At 40.7% G+C, this 26,452-nt stretch overlaps 1 protein-coding gene across 10 annotated transcripts in view; it reads right to left on the bottom strand.

Moving 5' to 3' along the window:
* FUT10 (fucosyltransferase 10) overlaps window positions 1-26,452 on the bottom strand; it is a 242,347-nt gene extending 215,895 nt beyond the window's left edge. For 4 of the 10 annotated variants that reach the window (XR_007474652.1, XR_007474653.1, XR_007474654.1 and 1 more), the window contains exons 1-3: window positions 11,808-13,525; window positions 4,253-4,605; window positions 631-925 (exon numbers count right to left, since the gene is read on the bottom strand). Coding sequence is in view for 7 of the 10 variants with exons in the window: in XM_004283632.3 (XP_004283680.2) it covers window positions 631-925; window positions 4,253-4,333 (376 nt within the window). In the remaining 3 variants the exon portion in view is untranslated. Of the gene's footprint in view, window positions 1-630; window positions 926-4,252; window positions 4,606-4,734; window positions 4,979-5,496; window positions 5,517-11,807; window positions 13,528-24,855 lie in introns of those variants that run through there. The other 6 variants (XM_033412628.2, XM_033412626.2, XM_033412631.2 and 3 more) reach the window with 6 other exon arrangements.

Here is a 26,452-nt window from a genome sequence, read left to right as displayed (position 1 = left end):
AGCTTGCTAATCTGTATTCCCCCGTGCCCCTATCACTCAGCACCCAGGAGCTCCATATTTCTAACAGCTGTTGGCATCTTGCTACCTCCAACTGGCTGGGTCTGGCTGCCCTTCAATGCCAGCATGACATATAATCAGCCTCGGGAAGTGATGAATACCAACTTGCTCTTGAAAGCTGATGTTGAACAATCTTTTTATTTTTATTTCTGAGTAATGAAATCATACTGTGCTGAGCTTATGTCCAATTAAATATCTGTTATGGTCATCAAAATCTCCTGGCCATTATCACAGATGACATTCTGAATTGATATCAGCAGTCTAATCAATAGCCAATTCCTGAATAACAAGTTCAGTAAGCACAACACCCAAGTGTGAAAAGGTGAAAAGAACTAGGTCTTCTCCCCCATAAATACCAAGTGGCCCAGCCAAACACCCCTCTGTTGGTCCAGCTCACTGATTTATTGTATTTGCTCAATGCTCTGGCCTTCCACAGAGCAAGTGCAGAGGAAATCGGGCATGCCAAGTGCTTTCAAGGGGAGCCCACCATCTCTTCCTTGGGAGAAAGGCAGTAACTCAGCGTTGAAGTAGGATGTCAGCAAGCTAAGGGAGAAAGGCAAAAGCCCTACTTACCATAGAAGAGGAAGGCTTTGGTCCTGTGATGATGGAGGTAGGTCCGGTTGATGGTGAAGAAACAAGTGTCTGCCCCGCACTGGCCTAGCCTTCCAGTTTCACCAGTCAGTGGGGACCACCAGAGCATGATGGGGTAGCTATCAGCTGCCAGTGTTTTTTTCCTATTCAGGGTCAGTCCTTCTCTCTTAAGGAATGGATGGAGATGTATAGGCTCTTCTTCCATTTGTGCATGTCCGTCGTTCAAATTAGAATTTTTAAACTTCCTCCTTTCAAATTTTCCCAGCTCAACCACTACCTAAAAGAGATGACGATTATTACCAGTGTCAGACTGTTTCATTTCCTTCTGTACATCTCCCATTCATCTTGACGATTTAGCTTCTTATTAGTTTTCTATTGCTACCATAACAAATTATCACAAACTGAGCAACTTAAAATGATGCACGTTTATTATCGTACGCTTCTGGAGCCAGAAGTCCGAAACGGTCTCACTGGGCTAAAATCAAGGTGTTGGCAGGGCTGTGGCATTTTTCAGGAAGCTCTGGTGGGGAATTCGTTTTCTTGCTTTTCTTTTAGAGGCACCCACAGTTCTTGGCTCATGGCCCCCTTCCTCCATCTTCAAAACCAGCAACGTTGCACGTCTCTGACCCTTCTGTTATCGTGTCTCTCTCTGAACACAGCCAGGGAAGAGTCTTCTCTTTTATGGACTCATGTGATTACACTGGGCCTGCACAGATAATTCAGGGTTATCTCCTCACCTCAAGGTGTGTCACTATAATCCCATCTATTTACAAAGTCCCTTTTGCCAAGTAAAGTAACGTATCACAGTTTCCAGGGATTAGGGTAGGGACATAGCCTCCAAAATATCTACCAACAAGGATGCTTCATTCCACTGAACACATAACAGATACATCTCTCCTCCATTTCATAGGCAAGTATAGAATCCAGAAGTGGTTGTGTCTCTTAATGAAACCTGTGAGAGTCAGGGTTATTCTCTGGCTATTGCTGGGGATTACACTCTGGGGAAAATAAGTTATAAATTGCCAATTGGTTTCTTTTCAGTACAATTAAAGGAATCATAACATGGATTTTATATTTCTAATAATATGCACTATGGCATAGAGATGGCATAGGTACTGGGCTCCTTCTCACTTAAAACCTTGTTTTTTAATTTATTTCAAGAGAGTCTGGGTCCTGGTGAGCTACGTCATCAATCACAGTAATCTGAAGGGCAGGGTGGACTGAGTGAAATCAGAGGGGCAGTAGTTCTCCAAAAGCGCTGCCTTTTCATCAAACTTTAAGGTTTGATATTGACATGGCATTACAAAAATATGTTAGAGAGAGCAGTATAAAGTAGGGGCTGGTCTGTTTCATATATAACAAAACATTAGTAGTCACACTATACAATAAATAAAGCCGGTAAAAGAAGGCATATTTTCACGTATTAACTGGCCCACTTGTCAACAAAGGACACTACCTGTGTGGCCCGCAGACCCCACTCTCAGCAGCCAGTGGTGGTGCCTTCTTTATGTATTTGCTACCTTTAGTGTCAGAAAAGGGCCCCGCCCACTGAGGTGATACAGAGTCTGTAACTCCCTGGGGAGGGTCTATAACGTTCACTGGATTCTCTGAGGGATTCAAGGCCAAAAAAGCTATTAAGAGCCACTCAGCAAACGCCACATAGTATTCCAAACGGAAGAAAGAATTCTATTATTTTTTTTTAAAAAAAGCACAGATTACTTGTGACGCCAAAGTCATCATTAGAACAGTAAGACCATCACTGAAAACTAAAAACCCTTGCCAATAGCTTTCTAAGCCTCTTTATGATAACATAATAATGTGGCTATTCCCCAGTACCTTGATGGAATGGAGTTGACTTGTAGCTACAAACACTGTTTTTCACCCAACCTTTCCCTGCAAATATACAACCAGGAACTTGAAAGAAACACGTTTAGAAAGCCATGTTTATAACTTCAAAAACAAATTTTGCTCCACATTTCTGATCAAAGTCTACTATGTGAGGTATAAGGTCATATCCAAATAATAGGGACTGGGACCTCCCTGGCAGTCCAGTGGCTAAGACCCCATGCTCCCAATGCAGGGGGCACGGGTTTGTTCCCTGGTTGGGGAACTAAGATCCTACACGCCACAGGGCGTGGCCTAAAAATTTTTTTTTAATTAAAAAAAAACATCGAATAATAGGGATTGCTTTAAGGAGAGAGATTTCTAAAGCAGAAAACTCCAGCCCCTCCAGTTCAAGCAGGTCCTGGATACCCACCTCCAAGACAGACAAGCAGGGAGCCAGGGGTTTCCTCTGACCAGAATCCCAACCTGGCCGTGGAAGGTGGTGGAACTACAGTGCAGTACTATCTGCCGAAGTCCTTTTATAAGCATAAGCTCATTCAGTCCTAAGCGAGGAGAAGAGAAGCCCTCCAGAATAACACGCCCAGAGAACACTTCTGTCTCCATCAGCTCCACGTCTGAAATACTCACATCCACAAATAATCTTTAAAAGTCCTTTTGGATTTTGAAATGGACAGCTGGTCCTTGAGTGGGTGCTAAAATATCTCAACTCGTATTTCTACTTTTAATATCACTGTGAAACTTTTATTTTACTTTGAATTCAGCAAATGAAGTTGAGAATAACCAACTAAATGAAATAAACAGGGGGACTCAGGAAACGTTTCAGGTCACTCACCCCACTACAGACAGATCTATTAATGCAGATGTGTGTGTTCTGCAGAACGACTAGCTTGTCCTCAGAATAGTCACTACTTTTTCAAGAATGGCCTCTTTCGGGGACTTCCCTGGTGGCGCAGTGGTTAAGAATCCACCTTCCAATGCAGGGGACACGGGTTCGATCCCTGGTCCGGGAAGATCCCAGATGCTGCGGAGCAGCTAAGCCCGCGCACCACAACTGCTGAGCCCGCGTGCTGCAACTACTGAAGCCTGTGCGCCTAGAGCCCGTGCTCTGCAATGAGAGAAGCCACCGCAATGAGAAGCCCGTACACCGCAATGAAGAGGAGCCCCTGCTCACCGCAACTAGAGAAAAGCCCGCACATAGCAACGAAGACCCAACACAGCCAAAATAAATAATTAATTAATTAATTAAAATTATTTTTAAAAAAACAGAATGGAGTTTCCTGGCGGTCCAGTGTTTAGGACTCTGTGTTTTTGCTGCCGAGGGCAGGGGTTCAATCCCTGGTCAGAAAACTAAGATCCTGCAAGCCACACAGCAGGGCCAAAATAAGAAAACAAAACAAAACAAAACAAAAACGAATGGTATCTTTCAGAAGGGATCATGACTTGGAGGAAGCCATCCAATTCTGACCCAGTAAGACAGACAGAACTCTACCTTCTGTTACTGTAAAACCAGTACCCTGCAAGAGTCACAAACTGATCCCCTAACCCACTGATTTTCTTTCTACCTGACACATCCACTCACTAAACCTGACACATCCGCTCACTGAACCTCAGTTTCGTCTGTTAAAAAAGAAAGTATTTTCCTTGCTTTACGTAGAAAATCCTGATCCTGAGAGATGATGCAAAAAGTAAAGTACTTGGAGAGAATGGGGTGGTGGCAAAGGCCCAGGAATCAACACTGCACAACCCAAATTCTTGGTACCTGGAGTGTGACGAGCAGAAAGACAGTAGCTGTGACGCACAGGCAAGATGCCAGAAGCTTCCTCCTCTGAATCCGCACCATGCTGCCCTGCCCTGGGTGACTGACAGAGGGCTAGCCTGGTTACCAGGTGTTCTCGAGTCGGCCCGCAGCCCAAGACACCTTCACGCGGAGGAACCATCTGGGTGCCAATTTCCTCCACTGCCATTCCTGCTGGGACCTGGTCTCCATGGAGGACTGAGAACTGAGGTTCTGAGTGGGCCTGGCTTGGCATTGAAAGGGAACAGCATGCAGTCTTCTTAAGCGATCATAAGAGCAGCTGGAGTTTCTTTAAACCAGAAGGCATCAAAAAAAATCTGTAACAAATGAGCAATATTTTAGCCATAGTGCAGAAGATTTCATAAATGTACTCTTGCAGGGTTACCATGTAGAAACCCAACGCTTTAAAACTAAAAGGAGCCTTTGAGATCATTTAGACCTAATACCTCACTCACAGATGAGGAAACCAGGACCAGAGAGATGAAGTGACTTGCCCAAGGTCAGAAAGTCCATTACAGGAGAGTGAGAGATCGACAATCAGGTCCCGAGACTAAAATGATGCTTCCACTTAATTTTCCCTGCCATCAGACTTGAATTCCAAAAGTCATTGACATGTAGTCATTTCCTTCTATCTGAGTTTCAAAAGAGCAGAGAAGTGGAGCAGAAATAACCAGGACTGTCCACCCACTCCTGTAAAAATTAGGGAACAAACAAATCAAAGTTTCAGGCATTGATTAGAAATGGAAAATGATCAACTGACCCCAGTTCCCCCCAAGGAAAACAACTTCAGCTACAACATAAGGAATTCAGATTACTGATTTATTTGTTTAGTCTTTTATGGCAAATGCACTAAAGCAGTGGGTTATATGGGCAGTACGTTCTCTGGACATCTTGAAATAAGATTTCCATCCATCTGAAATGGATGATCTTTTCCAAAAGTTTTTTAAATGCACTAAATAGTCCCATAGAATGCCTCTTATTCCCGGGGTTCTCTGAAGTCAAATGTCTTGAGCAAATGACCCTGTGGAGTTCAGAGGAAAGCAAGGATCAACATTCCAGAGGAAGGGAGTGCTCCAAGGGTTGATCTAAGATCTGACTGTACACCTCTCAGATACAGAATTGAAGATACAATGAGAAATATAAAAATGATGTAGAATTCTGGCTAAATGCCTTGGTCTTAAAGGTATGCTCCCCTCTCATGCATCTACCTTAATTAACTTTTAAGTCTAGGCTATTTCTTCTCCTCAGAAACAAAATAACTCTTGGTCTCAGAAACAGCCAAAAGCGCAGTTTTCTTCTTTCATCCACAGAAGTCTCGCAATCCACAGCGCCTAAGAGAACGGGCTCTAGAGTCAGCCTGCCAGGTTCAAATCTCAACTCCCCAGCCTCTCCTTGATTCAATTCCCAAAATGTAGAAAATAAGGTGCCTAATCAGAGAGTTACTGTGACAATTCTATGAGATAAAACTGACAAAACACTTATTTCAGAGCCTGACACATAATAAATATCCAAGAAATGTTTGCTATCCTCATGTTTAAATATTATTATAATTTTTATCATAGCTTTAAGTGGAAAATGAAGTTGAATTCATATAAAGTATGATACTGACAGATCAACTGGAACTTCACAAGGAGGAAATACTTTGCCAAAGAAAAAGAGATCACAGATATTTGTTGAGTGACCTATTACGTCCTTTCTTAAGTACTCAGCATGCATGAGCTCATTCAGTTCTCCCAACAACTCATGAAGTAGCAATTTTTAGCCTCATTTTTAAGGGTAAGAAAACTGAATTTGAAGGAAGTAAAGTAACTTGCCCAAGACTATAACTTTGATGAGTAATACAACCAGAAACTAGTCAGACTCCGAAGTTCATACATTTTTTTTTTTGCGGTACACAGGCCTCTCACCGTTGTGCCCTCTCCCGCTGCGGAGCAGAGGCTCCGGAGGCGCAGGCTCAGCGGCCATGGCTCATGGGCCCAGCCGCTCCGCGGCATGTGGGATCCTCCCAGACTGGGGCACAAACCCGTGTCCCCTGCATCGGCAGGCGGACTCCCAACCACTGCGCCACCAGGGAAGTCCCACACATTCTTTTTATATTTTGTTAACACAGAGGCTATAAAATTCCCACCAGATAATACTAACACTCACAGCTTATCTGCCTAAATCACAGAAAAAAACCTGTGTACAATAGCTCTCTGTCAGATGATGTACCAGGGAAAAAAGTATCAAAAGTCCGAAAGAACCTGAAAAGCACCTTTTCTTCAACTCAGTAGATGCTAGTAGCTATTAATCACATAAAATGGGGAGCTAGCACATTCAGGCACCAATCCTAGCTGTCATTTATATGTAATATACATTTGGACAAGTTGCTAAATCTTTCTAAGCCCCAGTTTCTTCACAGTAAAGAATAAATGTTAACTCATTATTTCTTTCCCTTTTATAACAGAAAGGTTATCTATTTTTTGTTTTATATGCAAAAGCAATTTATTATAACTACAATTAATGTAACCCAGATTAGGTAATGAAATAATATTACCACTTTAAATGGATATAAAGCTAAATCATTTTCAAAAGATTTTTCAATATATCACTCCGCTCAATCTTATCCATTAACCACTTTGTAATGTAGGTATGGCCATTATTATTATTCTCGGTTCCCACAAATAACGAAACAGATCCTTGTAAGTTTAAGTGATTTACCCACAATCATAGTTTTTAAAGATGACGTGGGTCTAGAAATCAGGTCACCTGACTCCAAGATCAGTGGAAAAGAAAGAGAAGGGGAAAATAGTGACAGCTTGTTAAGAGTACAAAAGAGTCAGGAATAAAGGAAAACAAAAGATGGAGAGAGTGTGTGAGGACACAGTTTGGGATATTTTTACAGCTAGTACATGGCTCAGACCTGTCCTCGGGCCTTTTTAAGTCTTTACATGGCTGTACAAATTATGACAGAAGAATTTAAGGTTACAAATTCCCTTCCATCCAAAGAATCTCAATTTAGGTTATATTCCCCAAACCAGAAGTACATAGTGTGGTCTCAAGGACTGAGCTGTGGGTAAATACCCACCACTAAAGGAGAGAATCAGCTAGTGTAGATGGTATTATGATTTAGAGCAGGCAGCAATCAACCAGGCCTTGGGGCACATCAACCGAATATACCTATGGCATTAATTACCTGGGAGTTTTTCATCAAGTAAGCAGTTCCCCGGCTGGTGGGACAGATGGGCTTGCAGAGAGCACCGTGAAGGCCAACAAGCTCCAATACAATGGGACTCCAATGGGTCCCCAAGAAGAAAGCTCCCTTCTGTTTCATCGTTGCCCCCAGGGTGAATCTCAGAGTCCTCCAAGAGAGTGCCCCAGAACAGTCCTTCCCAGGCTGGAGTAGTGTGTGTTTGTTCAGACAACCATGCAGATGACATCTGAAATGGACTTACTAACCGACCCTCTTGACCCAAGCACTGAGCCCTGAAATGCATCGTATGGCTGTGTGCACGGCCTGGGGCCGGCCATCTGCTGCCCAGAGAGGGGTCTGGAGCTGAGCGTGACCATCTCACACTCCTGCAAATGCTATTCCATCAAAACCAGCAACACTTTCACTCCAAAATAATTTCAGCGTTGTCCGCTTTAATTTGAATTAAAATGGACAGAAGAGAGACTGAACATCTTAAAGTGAATTAGCAGCCTGAGGATGCCAGCTTCGAATGTCAGCCACACAGGGCCGGCCCAAGGTGCAGGTTAAGGGCCTCAGAAATGGGACTAAGAAGACTTCCGCCCTGTGTCTCTGAGTGTAAAATGAGAAGCCAACCCTAGGTGACACACACCGGGGAGCTCTGGGAAGCCTCCTTGGATCATCCCTTCTCTAGTGATTGGTGAGTCATTTGGGTTAATGAGCGACTGTCTTAACTGAGTTTAAGGGTATATCAGGGAGAGCCTTTCAAAGGAATGTATCTAATTACCAAACAAATTATTCACACCAAAGTGTCATTTTCAAATAAGTTGACTCTCCCAACCTGTTTTCATTTTATGACGGGTAAACCCTCAGAGCGTCCCTTTAAGTGGGGTGTCCTGGGAAAGGCTGATGACAAGGCAGGCAGATGGGAAGGTCTAAGGGCCTCCGGACAACTCTCCAGGCAATTTTCAACTAACTCTCTTCAATTCTACTCGTCCTCACGGACACTCCTCATCCACTCCTACTTGGTGACTTCAAAAGCTTGATAACTGGGATTTCTACCAGTCTGACCCACTAGCATCCTCCATTCAGCTGTAGAGATGTTGTTGGAATGTAGACTGGGTATCTCTCCTCTGATTAAAATCCATCAATGGCTTCCCAAAGAGTTCAAGATAAAGACCAAATTCATCAGTTTAGAAAACAAGACTCCCTGGACCCCGCCCTACTTCTCTAGCTTCTACCACACATACCCTTTGTTCTGGCTGTTCCTGGGATACAGCTTCCTGTTCTGTGCTCTGGTCCCTACCTACAACACCCATACCTCTTTCACTACCATAGCCATTCTCCTGGACGTTCAAGGCTACCTGCTTTGGGAAGGGTTACTCCTCCCTAGTACCAAGTCAGGAGATCTAGATCCATACCTTGTGCTTGTTTCTATCACAGCAGTGGAGAGAATGCTGGGGGGTTTTAGGAAACTCTTTAAAGCTGCTTTATTGGGTACATATAAAACAACTGTCGAACATTAAAAAGTTGACTAATGTAAACAAAAAAAAAAGTTGACCAATGTTGTTAATTATCAGAAGACTGTCCCTTGGCCTGATGAGCATGGTGTGATGGTTCCACAGTTTCCACTTTCATCCAGTTTTCTTTATTAACATTTATTTGTATTAATGTGTTCCTCAACCTTTTTTAATAGACTTCAGATTTTGCTGAGTATTTATTTTTAAGTAGAGTGCTCTGGCTTGCAGATTTCTATCTGGGAAGGTGATCCTCTTGGCCAAGCACACATTGCAGGAGAAACAAAGAGAATAATGAGAGAGAAAGGGATACTGACAGCCTCGTGAATCAAGACTGGTGATTAACAGGGGTGATTAACTGGGGGAAGGAAGTTGCAGCACGAGCACCTTTACTTTTCTATTGCAAAACTGAAGGTGATGCCATTCTTAAATTCCAGACACATACTGAAGCACTCAAATTATACAGTATTTATACAATCTCACTTAGTGGGTCTACTTAATGTAGAAACTAGATAAAAACAAACCCAGACAGACAACTAAATAAAAAGATTCAAATAAAAGCATTCCAAAAAAATAGGTTTTTTAAGTGGAGGAGAGGGTCCAAGACTGGGAAAACTCTGTGTCACACTAAGAGCTGAACCAGCGCCTCGAGAATAAGACTCTTTCTTTCTCGTCTTTTTCCTTGGAAGGTGTTCTTTGTAACTGTTCTTTCTCCAACAAGGGCTAATTGGTTACTCAGTAACAATTTTCCTTCCTGGCAAAAGGTTGTGAATTAAAGGCCCTCACCGCTTTGATCATTCATGTAATCATGAGTGAGGAACCGATTAACAATGACAAAATCTGGCTAATACTTCAGATGCCTAAAGACGAAGGGCTGGACCACATGATCTTCTGAGGTTGCATCCCAAAATTGAGCTCTCTGATCCCATGAATAGTGCCCAAGAGCACCACATAGAAGAAAAATTAATCAAGTAAAGAGACAGTGATCAAGACAATCTGAGTCATCACAAACTAAAGATTTCTGGAAATATATAAAACAAGAAATATTTCTATATGACAAGTTTTAGGATTACTTGATCTTTATTCTCCTTTTGACTAATTCAACATTAACTTCTGAAAACTCAAATTTTATTCTCAAGTAAATGTCTGAAAAATACTGTAAATAAAGATAAACTTATTCTTTTTTAATGTTTAAAAACTCATGGTCAAGAACCCTATTACAAATGTTTATTGTAGAATGCTGGTAATTGAATTAGGTACTAGATTTCTTACTGACATCAACTCTTTACATTCCAAATTTAGAGAGCATTTAAATATGGGTTGGAAACGTCTGCAAACTGAGCAATAATTACACATATATGAATCACATCATTGTTTGTCCAAACAATACGTTCATTTTCTTTATTTCCTAACTTTAACCCTAGTGTGAATTTTTTTAGAAATGTTGTTTTAAGATAAAACTTGAAAACTACTTTTTTTTTTTTAGTTGAAGAATTTAAGATGAGCCATAGAACAGTAACAGCTGAGACTGTATATTTAAATTCACTGTTACACACTGCCATCTAGCAGGAAGGCAGCAAATGAAGAGTCAGGACAGCAATTTCAAAAATGGGGCAGACCTACATGATCCTCGGATGCTAGGACATTGCCTCTGGCTTACAGGCAGGAGAGGGGGAAAGTTCTAACATTGAGGCTAGATTGGTGGCTCTGCCCCTTTATTGTGCAAATACCTGGGCCGCTTATTCAATGCAGATAGTAGCCAGGACCCACTTAAGAGTCCCCCTTGGGAGACCACGTGGACCAGGCAGGAGAAACAATGCCCTAGTTGTAGAGTGACATCACTAACAAGCCCACCAGTGGTCATGAGTTTCTAGGGTGTCTCATCTTCAGAGAAGGAAGGATGTATAAGGAGATTGAGGTCCTGAAGACCAACTTGCCAGATTCAAAATTACAAGCAGCCCTCAAATGAAATGAACAATCCAGGTCACGACATGCATACTACTCTACCCGACTATCGCAGGACTCTGTGACAGTTGGGGCCTGCTGGAGCAAAACAGTCATTTTGCGTGGCATTTGCTGTATATTAAAGAAGCGTTAAAAGATCTCCCCAAAATGTCTTAAAATCACACCAATGTTCTTTTTATACATTACACTAGCTGAGTTCTGAGGGCACTAATCAGGTGCAAAAATACCTAAGAAATGGCTTGCATATGATAAGCAAAGCCTGCAGTGCCGGGGACTCTCGCGGAGCATCTTCTCCGTTAAATACGCAATGCTCTCTACAGCTCGACAGCCAGAATCGCTTCTACTTCAGCACACAAAATTAGCAACAAGTGATTCTCAGTCAAGACACGGGGAAGAAGGAAGCCGTTCACAAAGCACAGAGGCGGAGTTAGGTTCTCGAATTGGTGGGGCTGGGAAGATCGTGGCAGAGGGGGAGGTACGCGAAAACCTTCCTTGGGAGGGGGGTAGGGGTGGAGGCGACGGGAACCCGCGCGCTTCCCGGGGCTCCCGCCGAGGCCCCTGCTCATCACTGCCTCCCGCCTGTGCTTTTCAGCAGCCAGATGGGTTTGCATCTCAAGGCAGTGTCCCTGGAAAGCACTGCCCAAGGTTTCCCAAAGCAGACTTGGATTCTTTCTCAGCATACTACTCCGCCTTCCTCGACACACACTCCCGTCTGGGCACAAAGAGGTTTCCTACGGCTGTGAGTCCGGTGGGCAGCGTCCTAGCTCCCGCGCGCGTCAGCCAAGTCTCTTTTCGTTTCTCGGCACCGAGACTCTGCTCCCACCAAGCCACTGCTCAAGCCAGGAAAGACCCAGAGGTTCACACTCACCTCGTCATGGAGAAGTAGGCTCCCCACGGCCGGCTGCAGCCCCGCGGTTTTTCACTTTCAGTTTGCGCCCGGCCGGAGTTCAGGCGAAGACTCGGAGAGGAGATTTGGGAAAGGGGATAACCCTCGGCGCGTCCAGGCCCAGCGATCCTGGATCCGGGTTTTCATGGATGCCCCGTTTAAAAGCCTGCGGCGCCTCGGTTCTGGAGAAACACACGCCCGCCCCTCACGTGCCAGTCCGGGGCGCGCAACCCTCTCAAGTTCCTGGGAGGCTCCTGAGACCCTCTTTCTTCTGCTTCTCAAACTCTAACAGTGGAGCTCCTTCAAAGTCACCTATTCAGGAAAACTGAGAACCTTTTAAGCAAATCAGAGGCCTGGGTACCTTTAATCAGCTGCCAGTGTTTGGTAGCCTGAGCAGGATCATTTAGCTCTATTTTACTGACTTTTAGCTACTGAATTCCAAACTCAGAGAACCCAATTAAAATGATTTTGGCCTAGTCTAGACAGGAAGTGATAAACCTAGGGAGGTCTTTCAAGACCTTGGGAGGGCCAGGACTGAGGTGAGGCGTCTAGGGATCAACATTTGAGGAGGGATTGACCCTCAGAATCATGCACATGTTGGGCACGCTTTCAGGAACCTGACAGTGATTGCTGCCAGAGGCCTGCCTCACTCTCCTCCAGGTCCTGAGAGCTCCAGTGCCAAGCACCTCAATTAACTTCTCTGTAAAAGCAGGTTGATAGTAACGATATCAACTTCTAGAAAACACCAAACACAAAGGGAAAGACTGATAAACTGGATGTCATTAAAAGTAAGAAATACTGTTCATCAAAAGACACTATTAAAAGAATTGGAAACAATCCAGGGAGTAGGTGAAGAAATCTGCAATCGATTTATCAAACAAAGAATTCATATTCAGAATAAAGCAAGAACATCTACAGTGCAATAAGGAAAACACAATCCAACAGAAAGGGGGAGGGAAGGGACCAAAGACACACAGCACTGCACCAAAGAGGAATCCAAATAGCCAATGAGTACGTGAAAAGATGCTTAACTTCGTTAACCATTCAGGGAAATGCAACTTAACACAACAATGATATACTATTTACACACCCACCAAAATGGCTACAGATTTTAAAACTGATAATACTGAGCAAAGGCAAAGCTGTGAAACACATGGAACTCTTGTGCACTCTTAGTGGGGGTATAATTGTTACAGCCACTTTGGAAAACTTGTCTATCAGTATTTACTAGAGTCAAATAATTTTACTCCAAGGTACATGCCTAGAAAACATGCATACATATGTACATCAAAAGACAGGTATATAACGGGGCCACAAAACACACCTTAACATATTTCAAAGAATAGACATCATACAAAATACGGTCTTAGACCACAGAAGAATTAAACCAATTAAATCAGTAACAGAAATATTCTAAAATACTTGGCAATATTTTGGAACATCCCCAGATATTTGAAGATTAAACGACACACTTCTAAATAACACATGAGTCAAAGAAAAATTCTCCAGAGAAATCAAAATATTTCGAACCAAATGAAAATGAAAATATAACCTATCAAAATTTGTGGGATGCAGTGGAAGCAGAGCTTAGAGGGAAAATTGTAACACTGAATTATATCATTGACTGTTAGAAAAGAAAACATCTAAAATCAATATGCTAAGCTTCCATTGTAGGAAACTAAAGAAAGGGGAGCAAATTAAATTCAAAGTAAGCAGAAGAGAAGAAATAATAAAAACTAGAGCAGAAATCAATGAAACTGAAAGCAGGGAATTGACAGAAAATCAATGAAACCAAAAGTTGGTTCTTTGAAAAGATCAATAAAATTGACAAACCCTTACCTAGGCTAACCAGTAAAAAAGCGAGAAGACACAAATTACTAATATCAGAAATAAAAGAGGGGCCATTGGACATTAAAGATAATAAAGGTCAAGAGAATGAGACAAGTCCAGACTAGGAGAAAATATTTGCCAAAGTTATATATGATAGAGTCCGGTTATCCAAAATATACAAAGAACTCTTAACACTCAACAATAAGAAAGCAAACAACCCAATTAAAAAATGGGCAAAAGACCTGGACACATCACCAAGGAAAATATATAGATGGCAGATCAGCATATGAAAAGATGGTCAACATCATGTCATCTTGACTACTATAATACCTTCCCAACAGCTCCCTGCTTTCACACTTGCCTCCACATGACAGCCAGAGTGATCCTTTCAAATCACAAATCAGATCATGTCCATATTCCACTCAAAAACAGCCATGTAAAATAAAGTCATGAACTATAAGGTCTTATACGATCTGGCTTTTGGCTACTTCTCCAATTTTCTTTCCCAGTATTCTCCAGCTCACTCACTGCTTTCCACCCACACTGCCCCCTTGCTGTTTCTCAGACACACCAAGCCTGCCCAAACTCAGCCCCTTTGGATTTGCTTGTTCATATGCTTAGAATGGTCGTTCCCCAGGCATTTGCATGGCTCACTTTTTACTGTTTCATATTCAGGAAATTGTGGTAGTTTGTGTTTTTCAAGGGATTGTTTCATTTCATCACAATTGTCAGATGTATGTGTGTAAATTTATTCATAGTATTCCCTTATTATCCATTTGATATTTTTAGTGATATCCCCTGTTCCATTCCTGATATTGGAAATTTATGTCTTTTCTCTTTTTGTCAGTCTCTACAAGTTTGTCAATTAATCTTTTCAAAGCACCAGCTCTTTGTTTCACTGATTTTCTCTATTGTTTTCCTGTTTTCAATTTCAATGATTTCTGTCCCTATCTTTATTATTCCTCCCTTCTGCTTGCTTGTGGTTGATTTTGCTCTTCTTTCTCTTGGTTCTTGAGTCAGAAGCTTAGATTATTGGTACTTTTCCTCCTTCCTAATGTATTTGCATTTAATGCCATAAATTTTTCTCTCAGCACTGCATTAGCTGTGTCCCACAAATTTTGAGATGTTGTATTTTTAATTTTCATTCAGTTCAATGTATGCATTGATTTCCCTTGGGACTACATTGATTATTTATAAATATATTATTTACTTTCCACATGTCTGGAAAATTTCCTATTATTCTTCCAGTTATTAATTTCTAGTCTGATTCCATTGTAGGCAGATAACATACTCTGTATGATTTCAATTCTTTTTAAATTTACTGAGGTTTGTTTTATGGCTCAGGATATGGTCTATCTTGGTATATGTTCCATGTACACTTGAAAAGAATGCATTCTATTGTTGAGTGGAGTAATTTATAAATGTTGATTAGATCCCATTGATTCATGGTGTTGTTGAGGTCTTCTATATGCTTGCTGCTTTTCTGTCTAGTTGTTCTATCAATTGTTGAAGTGTTCAGCTAAAATTGTGCGTTTGTCTATTTCTTCTTTCAGTTCTATCAGTTTTTGCCTTATATATTGAGCAGCTCTTTTGTTTGGTGCATACACATTTAGGTTTGCTTTATTTCCCTTTACATTTCTTTACCCTTCACCATTTATAACATAATTGTCTTAAGTACTTCCTCTACATACATTTAGAACCACATTAAACAATGTTATAACTTTTGCTTTAACTGTCAAACATAATTTAGAACATTCAAGAAGAGAAGCAAAACCTACTGTATTTATCCATAATTTTTCTTACCACGTTCTTTCTTCCCTCCTGATACTCCAATGTTGATCATTTCTGTTTAGAGAACTTCCTTTACCCATTCTTTTAGGATACATCTACCAGCGACAAATTCTCTTAGTTTTTCATCTGAGCATGTCTTGATTTCTCCTTCATTCCATATTTTTACTGGTTATAGGATTCTAGGTTGGGGTTCTGTCCCATTTCAGAGTTGGGACCAAAATCTTAGGGGCATTTTCCTCCTTTGTCATCTCGTCATAGTATCTGACCCAGACCTTGTGGATTCACAGACACATCTAACTCAAATGTAGTCCTGCTTGGGAGATGTCCAGAGCTTTAATCTGTTTTACTAGTATTTTTTATTTTTTAAAGGTGGCTTACTGCTCTGACCCCCAGTTGCACACATGTCCTTTTTTTTTACCAGGTGGCATAAGGGTTGGAGGCATTGTGGCAGGCAGGGAATAAAAGTTCTCTAAAACCGTGTTGGGGATAACTTGCATCTTATCTGACCAAATGACTTTCAGAACCTTATATGGTGTCTGGAGCTTTAATTTTCCCCGGGGTTCACTGTCCATCTTTTGTTTTTTCTTTTTTTCCCATATGTTTCAGCAAAACCTACAAAGTGTCCTGCAACAGAGTCAAGTCTTCACATGTTAATATTATATCATTAATGTAACTGGCCCGTTTTACTAATGTGAGGAAGGAGACCAGGGACAGGTCTTGGGTTACCATCCCATGACATATGCGTAACCTGGGGGGAAGCACTTGAAAGGTTTATTATTGTCTTTTCCATGTGAAGGCAAGTTGATCTTAGTTATCAGAAATGTGTACTTGTTGGAGCTTTTCTTTTTTTTATAAATCTCTTTGACGGTGAAGCACCTTTGTAGAAACACCTTTGTAAAAGCATCACAGTAAAACAGTAACTGTCTGTAAATGACAAAAGACTTGAAAATAGCCATGGTTAAAGAGCTGATAAAAATTTTTTAAACACAAAATCTTTGTATTCTAGGCAGACTATATTAAAGGTAAAGAAAAACCTTTGTTCACAATTTTTTAAAAAGCAGAGTAATAATCTAAGAAAAATTTATTCTTTTAACAGAGAAAACCAAATTTTAATTTTGTACTATGTACTTTTGACATTAATTTTTTCTTAAATTTAAATAATTCAGTTTAATCTTAGCTTGACCACAAATAAAGTTTTTAAACGTTTTTCCTTCACAAATCTTTTGATTTTTACAAAACTTGTGATTTTGCAAATCTTTTGTGATTTCCATAAACATTTTGTAACTTTTTATATCTCACTAGGTTTTATCTTTTTAAATTTTGAAATAATAATTTTATTTTAGGACAAAATTATTATCTTTTTAATTTAAAACATGTCCTTTATATCTGTGGACAAAAAGATGTCTGACATTCCAGTAAACAACAAATGTTCCCCACCATCAGTCCATCAGCTACCACAGTCACCCCTGATGGTGTACCCTGAGGGGAATTCAGAATGGAAAAAAACAGGATACTGGCCCTAGATAGTTAAGTGCATATCAGTGGAAAAATTTCAGTGAACCCAGACGCTTGCATCTTCCCATACACAGAAAAGCACTAAAATCATTAACTTGAGATGTCTGTTTTTGTGATTAGCAGTAATCTTTTGAGGTTTGACTACATAGTTTTTATGTGTTTGTTTTGGTTTGTTGCAAAAACTCCTATATTTAGGCTCCTCCCTTACCTCTTTTGCAACAGTTCCTCACTAATGTCCTCCAATAAAGCATAATTCTCAGCTTTTACGTTGTGCAACATTTTTTATCTAAAAACAAAACAAAACACATTTTATTTTCTTTACCAGAAGTGCATCTCACCCTTCTTTTACCAGAAACACACATTCTACTTTTTATATACACTGATTTTTTTTTCATCCTTATTATTTCTACTAGCTTTGTAAAACAAAAAAAGCAAAACAAAACCTTAGTTCTTTTACAAATCGATTTTGGCAAGAGAACTTTTATGAAAAAGCCCTCCATCCACTCACCCACCCCCTTTTTTTTAGTATCTATGGGCAATGTTTTGTTTAACTCCTGGAGTGTTTACGTTTTAACAACACAGTAAGATTTACAACCACAAGGGACAGAGAACAAATGTAAGTTTTCTCCTAGGCTTTGGGGTAATTGTTATTTAAAGTTTCCCTTTGTATTAGGAGTCAGATGGCAAGAGGCTTTTTGTTCTTTTCTCATCAATCACTTCAACATCCTCCTCTTTTTCTTCTTCTTCCTAGAAACTCCACCTCTTGGTATCCTAACCAGGTTTTGTCACAAGCTCAGGTCTCTAAACTTAGCAACCTGCTCTCCCACCCTCTGTGTCAGCCCAGAGCTAGCAGAGCAGTGGATACTGCACATCCTTCCGTACCTCAACTCTTCCTTTAACGTTTTAACTTTCATTTCAGCCTCTAGTTGGGCATCGATGCCCAGCCCGAACTGCCCCCAGTAGAGGCCAGCCCCCCGTGGCAGCCACAAGTTTCCCTTCTTTGTCACAGGGCACTCTGCACAGTTCCTTAAACACCACATGGCAGCAGCCGGCGTTCTCAGGGTGCCCCTGTAGTCATGCATTGGCCCACAGGCATCCCACACATCAGCCACGCCTGCCCACGGAGAGGTGGAGGGCCCACCTGAGATCTCCCCCTGTGGATCCCTCTTTCCTACAGCCCATTTCTTTGGTCTCCTGGCTCACTCTTCTGCTGTTGGTTTGCAGCCTCCCAGGGAGCTTCCTGGGTGAAACGTGAAATCACCACCCTACCCCAGCACCACCGCCACCATAAGCAGGGAAGGGAGAAACCAAAGAGGCAGACCGCTCCAGACTGGTGGGCAGCAGGTTCAATAAGCAAAGGAACTTACATCGGAGGCTGTAAGACAAGTAGATTTCCGTACCCACCCACCAAATCTTACAAGTTTACCCAGAAGTTTAACTGGGCTTGGTCATGTACACAGTCCATGTGGTCTCAACATTGCATGACTGTCTCCAGGCTGTGTCCCTGGGCAGCTTCTAGATTGGGGAAGGCAAGCAGAGGGCACATTTCAAGGACAGGGAGGGAGTGAGCAGCCGCTGAATGCCCGGGTCCAGCTTGAAGGCCAAACCTGGGGTCACGTCTTTCTGATGACCTTTCCCAACACATGGCTATGATGTCATCCAACATATTCCTATATCCCTCCTATTTCATGCAGAATGATATTTAAATCATGAAACTTAATCAGATTCAAAATCAAATTGGTTTTTGGTGAGGATACTTCATAAGTGGAGTTGTGTATATTGTATATATCATATCTGAGTAAGAATTTTGGTTTATCCTCTCCATCTGTGATTTTATGATTGATGGGGTGTACTTTGGACATTCTGCTGATGTAAAATGGTATCTAGTTATATTTGTAATTCACGTTTCACAATTATAGGTTAGAATGAGCACATCGTTTCCTGTGTTTATTGACCATCTGTTTCTTTTTCTGTGATGTACCTATTCACATATTTTGCCCACTTTCTGTTGATGTTTCTCTCTTTTTTATTGATTAGTAGAAATTCATCATGTGTTCAGGATTCTAATTCTTCTTCAATAATATACATTTCAAATTGCTTATAGTCCCTGTTTTTTCTTTTCATTTTATTTTGACTTTTAAAAAATTAATTAATTAATTAATTTTTATTTTTGGCTGTGTTGGGTCTTTGTTGCTGCACGTGGGCTTTCTCTAGTTGCGGTGAGCGGGCGCTACTCTTCGTTGTGGTGCACAGGCTTCTCATTGCAGTGGCTTCTCTTGTTGCAGAGCATGGGCTATAGGTGCGCAGGCTTCAGTAGTTGTGTCGCATGGGCTCAGTAGTTGTGTCGCTCAGTCTCAGTAGTTGTGGCGCACAGGCTTAGTTGCTCCACGGCATGTGGGATCTTCCCGGATCAGGGATCGAACCCATGTCCCCTGCATTGGCAGGTGGATTCTTAACCACTGCACCACCAGGGAAGTCCATTTATTATGACTTAATGCCCACAAGCCTTTCATTTTTGTGAAAGGTTATAATTACTAATCTTTTCCTTTATGGTCTGTGCTATTTGTATCCTAATTAAGAAATCTTTTTCTACATTGAGATCATAATGATATCCTCCTCTATTTTCTTTTTAACATTTTGTTTTCACATTTAGGTCTTTATTCTTCTATGAAATAAATTTTTATAATATCCAATTTTATCTTTTTCCACATGAATGACCCATTGTCCCAACACAACTTATTCATAATTCATCCAGTCTGCACTAATCAGCAATGCCACCTCTGTCATATATTGGCTTTCCTTCTATGAGTGGAAATGTTTCTGGTTCTCTGTTCTGTTCCACTATTCTCTTTCTAAAACTTGGTGCCATTGCACATTGCTGCAAATATTATATCTTTAAAATAAAAATTTTTTTTTAGATGTTGGGGTTTTAGATTTTTAGATGTTTAGATTAATTTATAAATAAATTAATAAATAAAATTAATTAATTTATTTATTTTTGCTGTGTTGGGTCTTTGTTTCTGTGCGAGGGCTTTCTCTAGTTGTGGCCAGCGGGGGCCACTCTTCACCGCAGTGCGCGGGCCTCTCTTGTTGCAGAGCACAGGCTCCAGACGCGGAGGCTCAGCAGTTGTGGCTCACAGGCCTAGTTGCTCCGTGGCATGTGGGATCCTCCTAGACCAGCGCTCGAACCCGTGTCCCCTGCATTAGCAGGCAGATTCTCAACCACTGCGCCACCAGGGAAGCCCTAAAATAAATTTTAATATCTTGTCAGGAAATGGTATTCACCTTGTTCATCTGTTCCGTGCCTCACAATTAGGTGTTTTGTAGCAGGACAGCTATCTCCCTTGAAGGTGGTTGATATTACCATTGTTAAAAATTATCAAGAAAGGCTCCAAAGTAGTCTAACTTATTTCTGACCCACCCTACTACCAAGAACAATTGTTAAAGCTGACAGAATATGATGAAAAGATGACAAAATATGAACACTTGCCAGGCTTACATCCTGAAGGGAAGGGAAAGCCAGAGCGGTGAGCCCACTTATGCCCTCAAGGAACCTACATTTTTAAGGTGGCAGTCCAAAGGCCTAGAAGGGGAGCAGAAATATGTAGCTGAAAGGATGTTGAGATGCTGAGCAGAGCTTTCAACAGTTTCACAGGGCTGTGGGGAGGAAAAATGGTCTAGGAACCATTAAAAAGGAGGGCAATATATAACTGACTATAGTAAAACTTAAGAGACATATGAGACATGTTGAAAAGTTCTAACAGAAGTGTCTTAGTCAATTTTCTACTGATAATAATCACAACGATAACTCATTCCATAACGTTTTTTTCTTAATACATAGAGCTTTAAGATTACAGGATATTTTTAAAAAACTATTTCAATTTATAACAATATTTCTGGTAGGGAATATGATAGGATAATCAATAAAGCACTTCTCAAGATTAAAAATATATTACATTAGGATAAAATTCTGTTGAGGAAATAGAATATATTTTTGTTCAAGAAGAAGGGGAACTATATAATATTTCTGACTGTTAGGGTTTATTCCATTTTTTTAAATTAAAGATTTTTGTTTTCAAATCTCTATGATATTTAGGTTCCAAGAATCCAAATGTAATCTTCTAACATGTCCATGTTTATAATATACCATAAATTACATAATTTTAACTATTTAAATTTACGATGAAAATTCCTAGGTATCAGTTTAATAATGTGTGATGGAGCACACAGTTTTCCAAAATTATTTTAGGGAGCACCCCAGAAAAAAATGTCAACATTACAGCTCTAAGGTGATCTCACCAGGTTCATGGTTTTAATGAGCTCCAAATGTATATCTATAGTGTTATTTCTCCCCTGAATCCAGAATTGTATACTAACTGTCTTTTCAGCATTTTCACTTGTATATCTAATTTGGCATTTTGAACTTAATAAGTCCAAAACTGACCACCCACCAAATTTGCACACTTCCCAGCACATTCTGGTCACCTAGCTAGCTGCTCAGACCCTAAATGGCAGAGTCATCATTGACTCTTTGCTTTCTCTCACATTCCACATCCAATTCATCTGCAAATCTTCTGAACCATACCTTAAAAATATATCCTACTACCTTCTAACTACCTAAATTCAACCACTGTTAACATTTGGTGCCACTTGCTTGGCCATTCTTTCTCTGTTGGTCTATGTGTGTGTTTGTGCGTATGTCTGTATACACACACACACACACACCCCCCTACACACACATATTTTTTTCTACTTCTTTTAGATCCTTGGCATTTCCATATACACTTCACGATCAGCTTGTCAAATTCTATAAGCCTCTTATTGGAATTATGATTTAGAAGGCACCGGATCTATAGATCAAACAGTGGAGAAGAGATTTCTTAATGACAGTGAAACATTCAAGTCTTGAACATAATATATCTCTCCACTAAAAAACTGTCTCTACAAAGTTTTTGAAGTAGAAATCTGGTGTCAGGATTTTTGAAAGCCTCCAGTTTGTTTTACTGTGAAGGCGAGGCTGACTACACTTGTGCCTAATTTGGCCCCAGTCTGCTCCCCAGTCTCATGTCCTTTCTCTCTCCCCTTTTCTCACCACCCTCTGGCCCACACGTTCCCCGTGCTACTCCTTGATCACTCCAAGCATCTTATCTCTGGGACTCTGCATTTGCTCTTTATTTGCCTTAACAGATACTCATACGTTTTCATATGACTTATTCCCTCACTTCACTGAGGTTCCCTAGATATCATTTCCTCTGAATCCTTCTCTGATTACCCATTCTAAAAGAGCATCATCCTTTCCATCTCTGTTCACTGACATAGCTTTATTATTTTTTTTATAACATCACCACTGCCTGACATCACGTCATATAATTTGTTTATTTGCTTACTATCTGTCTCCTCGCTACCAAGTAAGCTCCATGAGAGCATAGATCCTTTTTCTTTTCACTGCTGCATCTCCAGCACCTAGAACTGTATCTGGCACATAGCAGGTACTCCAAATTATTTGATGAATTAACTAAAGGCTTTTGGAAGGAGACGAGTGAAAGAAAACATTTACTTCTCACTTAATAGGCTTTAGAAAATAAACTAGCCTGCATTCTTGTATTACTTGTAATTATTTTTAAAAAAATATGTCTCACTTTGAGGATGTTTCTACATTCTGCATTTCCATTTGAAGTCCTCACTCTTTAGGAGGAAAACTTGTTAAGAGCCATTTCTAAGGTGGTTGCAAGTCAAGTTTATTTACCAAAAAACCGTTACAACTAAAAAACGAACTCAGTAAGTTGCAGAATACAAAATCAATATACAAAAACCTATTGCATTTCTATACACTAATGATGAACTATCAAAAAGAGAAATTAAGAAAACAATCCCATCTACAATTGCATCAAAAAGAATAAAATACCTAGGAATAAATTTAACCAAGGAAGTGAAAGATCTGTACACTAAAACTGTAAGACATTAATGAATGAAACTGAAGAAAATGCAAATAAATGCAAAGATATTCTGTGTTTATGTATTAGAATTAATATTGTTTAAGTGTCCATACTACCCAAAGCAATCTACAAATTCAGTGCAATCCCTATCAAAATTCCAATGGTATTTTTCAGAGAAATAGAACAATCCTAAAATTTGTACGAACCACAAAGACCCCAAATAGCCAAAACAATCTTGAGAAAGAAAAACAATGCTGGAGGCATCATGCTCCCTGATTTCAAACTATATTATGAAGTTATAGTAATAAAAAAACAGTATGTTATTGGCATGAAAACAAACACACTGATCATTGGAAAAGAATACAAAGCCCAGAAATAATCCATGCTTATATGGTCAATTAACATACAACAAAGAGCGAACAACATACAGTGAAAAAAGGACTATCTCTTCAATAAACAGTGCTGGGAAAACAGGACAGCCACATTCAAAAGGGTAAAACTGGACGACTATCTTACACCATACACAAAAATCAACCCCAAATGGATTAAAGACTTGAATGTAAGACCTAAAACCATAAAGCTCCAAGAAGGAAACGTAGGTGGTAAGCTCCTTGTCATCAGTCTTGGCGATGATTTTTCAGATCTGACACCAAAAGGAAAGGTAACAGGAGCAAAAACAAACAAGTGAGACTACACTAAACTAAAAAGATTCTGCACAGCAAAGGAAACCATCAACAAAATGAAGAGGCGGCCTACTAAATGGGAAAACATACTTGCAAATCATGTTTGATAGGGGGTTAAAATCCAAAATATATTAAAAAAACTCATACAACTCAATAGCAAATAAAACCCACAAACAATCTGATTAAAAAATGAGCAGAAGATCTGAATAGACATTTTTCCAAAGAAGACACACAAGATGGGCAACAGGTACATGAAAAGATGCTCAACATCACTAATCATCAGGGAAATGGAAATCAAAGACACAATGAAATACCCTCTCACCCACACAAGTGTTGGTGAAAATGTGGAGAAAAGGGAACCCTCTTGCACTGTTGGTGGGAATGTAAATTGGTGCAGCCACTGTGGGGAACAATATGGAGGTTCCTCCAAAAATTAAAAATAGAACCACCATGTGATCCAGTAATTCCACTTCTGGGTATTTATCCAAAGAAAATGAATACACTAACTCAAAAAGATGTATGCACTTCCATATTCATTGCAGTATTATTTACCATAGCCAAGATACGGAAACAACCGAAGTGTCTATCGATGGATGAATTTAAAAAGATAATGTAGTATATATGTACAATGGAGTATTACTCAGCCATAAAAAATGAAACCCTACCATTTGCAACAACATGGATGGACCTTGAGAGCATTACGCTAAGTTAAATAAGTCAGAGAAAGACAAATACCCTACGATCTTACTTACATATGGAACCTCAAAACAAAACCAAACAACAGAGCTCATACAGAGAACAGATTGGTGGTGGCCAGAGGGGAGGGGTGGGATGGGGGCAAAATGCTCCAAGGGGGACAAAAGGCACAAACTTTCAGTTATAAAATAACTAAGTCATGGGGAGATTATATATATACATATGTCATGGGGATATACATATATATATATATAACATATAATCAGCATGGTGACTGTAATTAATCATACTGTTGCAAACTTGAAAGTTGCTGAGAGTAGATTTTTTTTTAAAAAATCAGAATTAGTCTGTATTCTAAAATACACACACACAATTTGTACCAATTAAATACAATAAAGTTGAAAGGGGATATAAGTTTTCTTTTTTTAAACAGACAATTGTAAAATACTACAGCCAACTCACTATACACAAAAATCATGAACGGCAGCTTTGCATTACAATCTCCAATATCTTACTCATAACACTTCATGTAATATGTCAATTACACCTCAATTTAAAAAAATTATTTACGGGACTCACCTGTTGGTGGTGAGCAGGGTCGGAGTGTTATAGTAAATCATACTGAAAACACACACTATTTCCCCTACTTAATTCGGGGAGTGTGCTGTAGTCCAGGTGGTGAGTCTCGTCCAGCTTTTGAGTTCTTCCACATTTTCCAAACTTCCAATCCAGTTTTAAACTTGATTTTACTAACATAAAAGGGTACGGGTATTTCTAGTATGACTTTCCTCTGGTCTCTAAACCAGCCTTGCATAAGGCAGTAGGCTAGTGACAACCATCACACTGGTTCTTTACGAAGCAATGTAAACTATGCTTTTAACATACTGTTACCAAATCCAAGCTCCTACTGCCCGCTGCATGGCAGGCCAATGAATCAAAAGATGAGTTAACTGAAGCAAGGAAGAGCAATTTTATTCGGAAAGCCAGCGGATGGAGAAGATAGTGGCTTTCTTTACACTGAAAGGGGAAGGGGTGTGGCTGACTGCTGCAAACTTCTTGGGGCCATAATTACTTGTTCTTGCAGCCGTCCACTAGGTCAGGTCAGGATGCTCCTATTAGCCTCCAACAAGGCAAACGTTCTCTGCTCTGCAACTTTTTATCTCTATATGAATGGGAAAGGGTTACACCTTTAAAGGTCAGAGCCTTGAGGATGGGCTCTCCCGCATATTTCAGGCTACAGGCAACATTCTTTTAGTTATTAAGCTGTAGCAAAAGCAAGAGACTACAAAGGTGAACATAAAAGCAGCAGATCCAATATGAAGTCACATTTGTGCTTCTCTGTTACAATAATACCTGTAGTCCTTGCATACACCCATTTTTCTAATGGGAAACAGCTTTGCTGAAGGTTGACTGACGTGCCCCAAAACATCTAGTAAACTGAAGTTGGTTTTTATAACCTAAATTTGGCTCCCCAAACCAGTGCTAAATCAATGCTTTCTAACAGGGTGGTTCTAATGCCTAGTTTTCATCTGCATGCAACAAAATTATACTATTTATGATATACTAAATTATTTTATAATGTGATATGCAAACTAAGGGCCATCCTTATTCTGGGATTGTGCCTTTCTTACTCCACTGGTATTGAAGTGGCTTTTCTTTTGAAAAACGGTATGAGCTAGTAAAGATTTTCTTCTTCCCCTGTCAAAAGAAAAAGCGCGGGGCGGGGGGTAAAATATCTGACCCAGGAATTTCGAAAGTCAGGACCCAATACCACACCAAACCGGGGGGGGGGGAGGTAAGTGCGGAAGCGAGGGTCTTAAGTCTAAAAAGCCCGCGTTTGAGGTCCACAGACTCGGGAAAGGAGCGAGAACACTGCAGCCCCGACGGCCCGGAGCTGAGGCCCCGCCGGCGTCGGTGCGCGCCCCGCGGAGGGAAGGCCCAGAGGGCGGGGCCGGCGGCTAACACTCAGGGACCGTCAAACCGCTCGCTAGACAGGGGCCCTCCCGGCGCTCTCGGCCTCCGCCCTTCGAAATGCCGCCGGCTCCTGCGCGGGCTCCCACGGGCCCTTAGCCGGGTTTACAGTCCCAAGGGGAGCCGGGGACAAAACCTAAGCGGTACAAGCGCGCGGTGACAGTCCAGTGGCGGCGGCAACCTGGCGGCGGACGCAGAAGTTAGA

The sequence above is a fragment of the Orcinus orca genome, chromosome 21, assembly GCF_937001465.1.
Source record: "Orcinus orca chromosome 21, mOrcOrc1.1, whole genome shotgun sequence".
NCBI lineage: Eukaryota > Metazoa > Chordata > Mammalia > Artiodactyla > Delphinidae > Orcinus > Orcinus orca.
The sequence above is the reverse complement of the archived record's forward strand: the minus strand, read 5'-3'. Positions and strand labels throughout refer to the sequence as shown.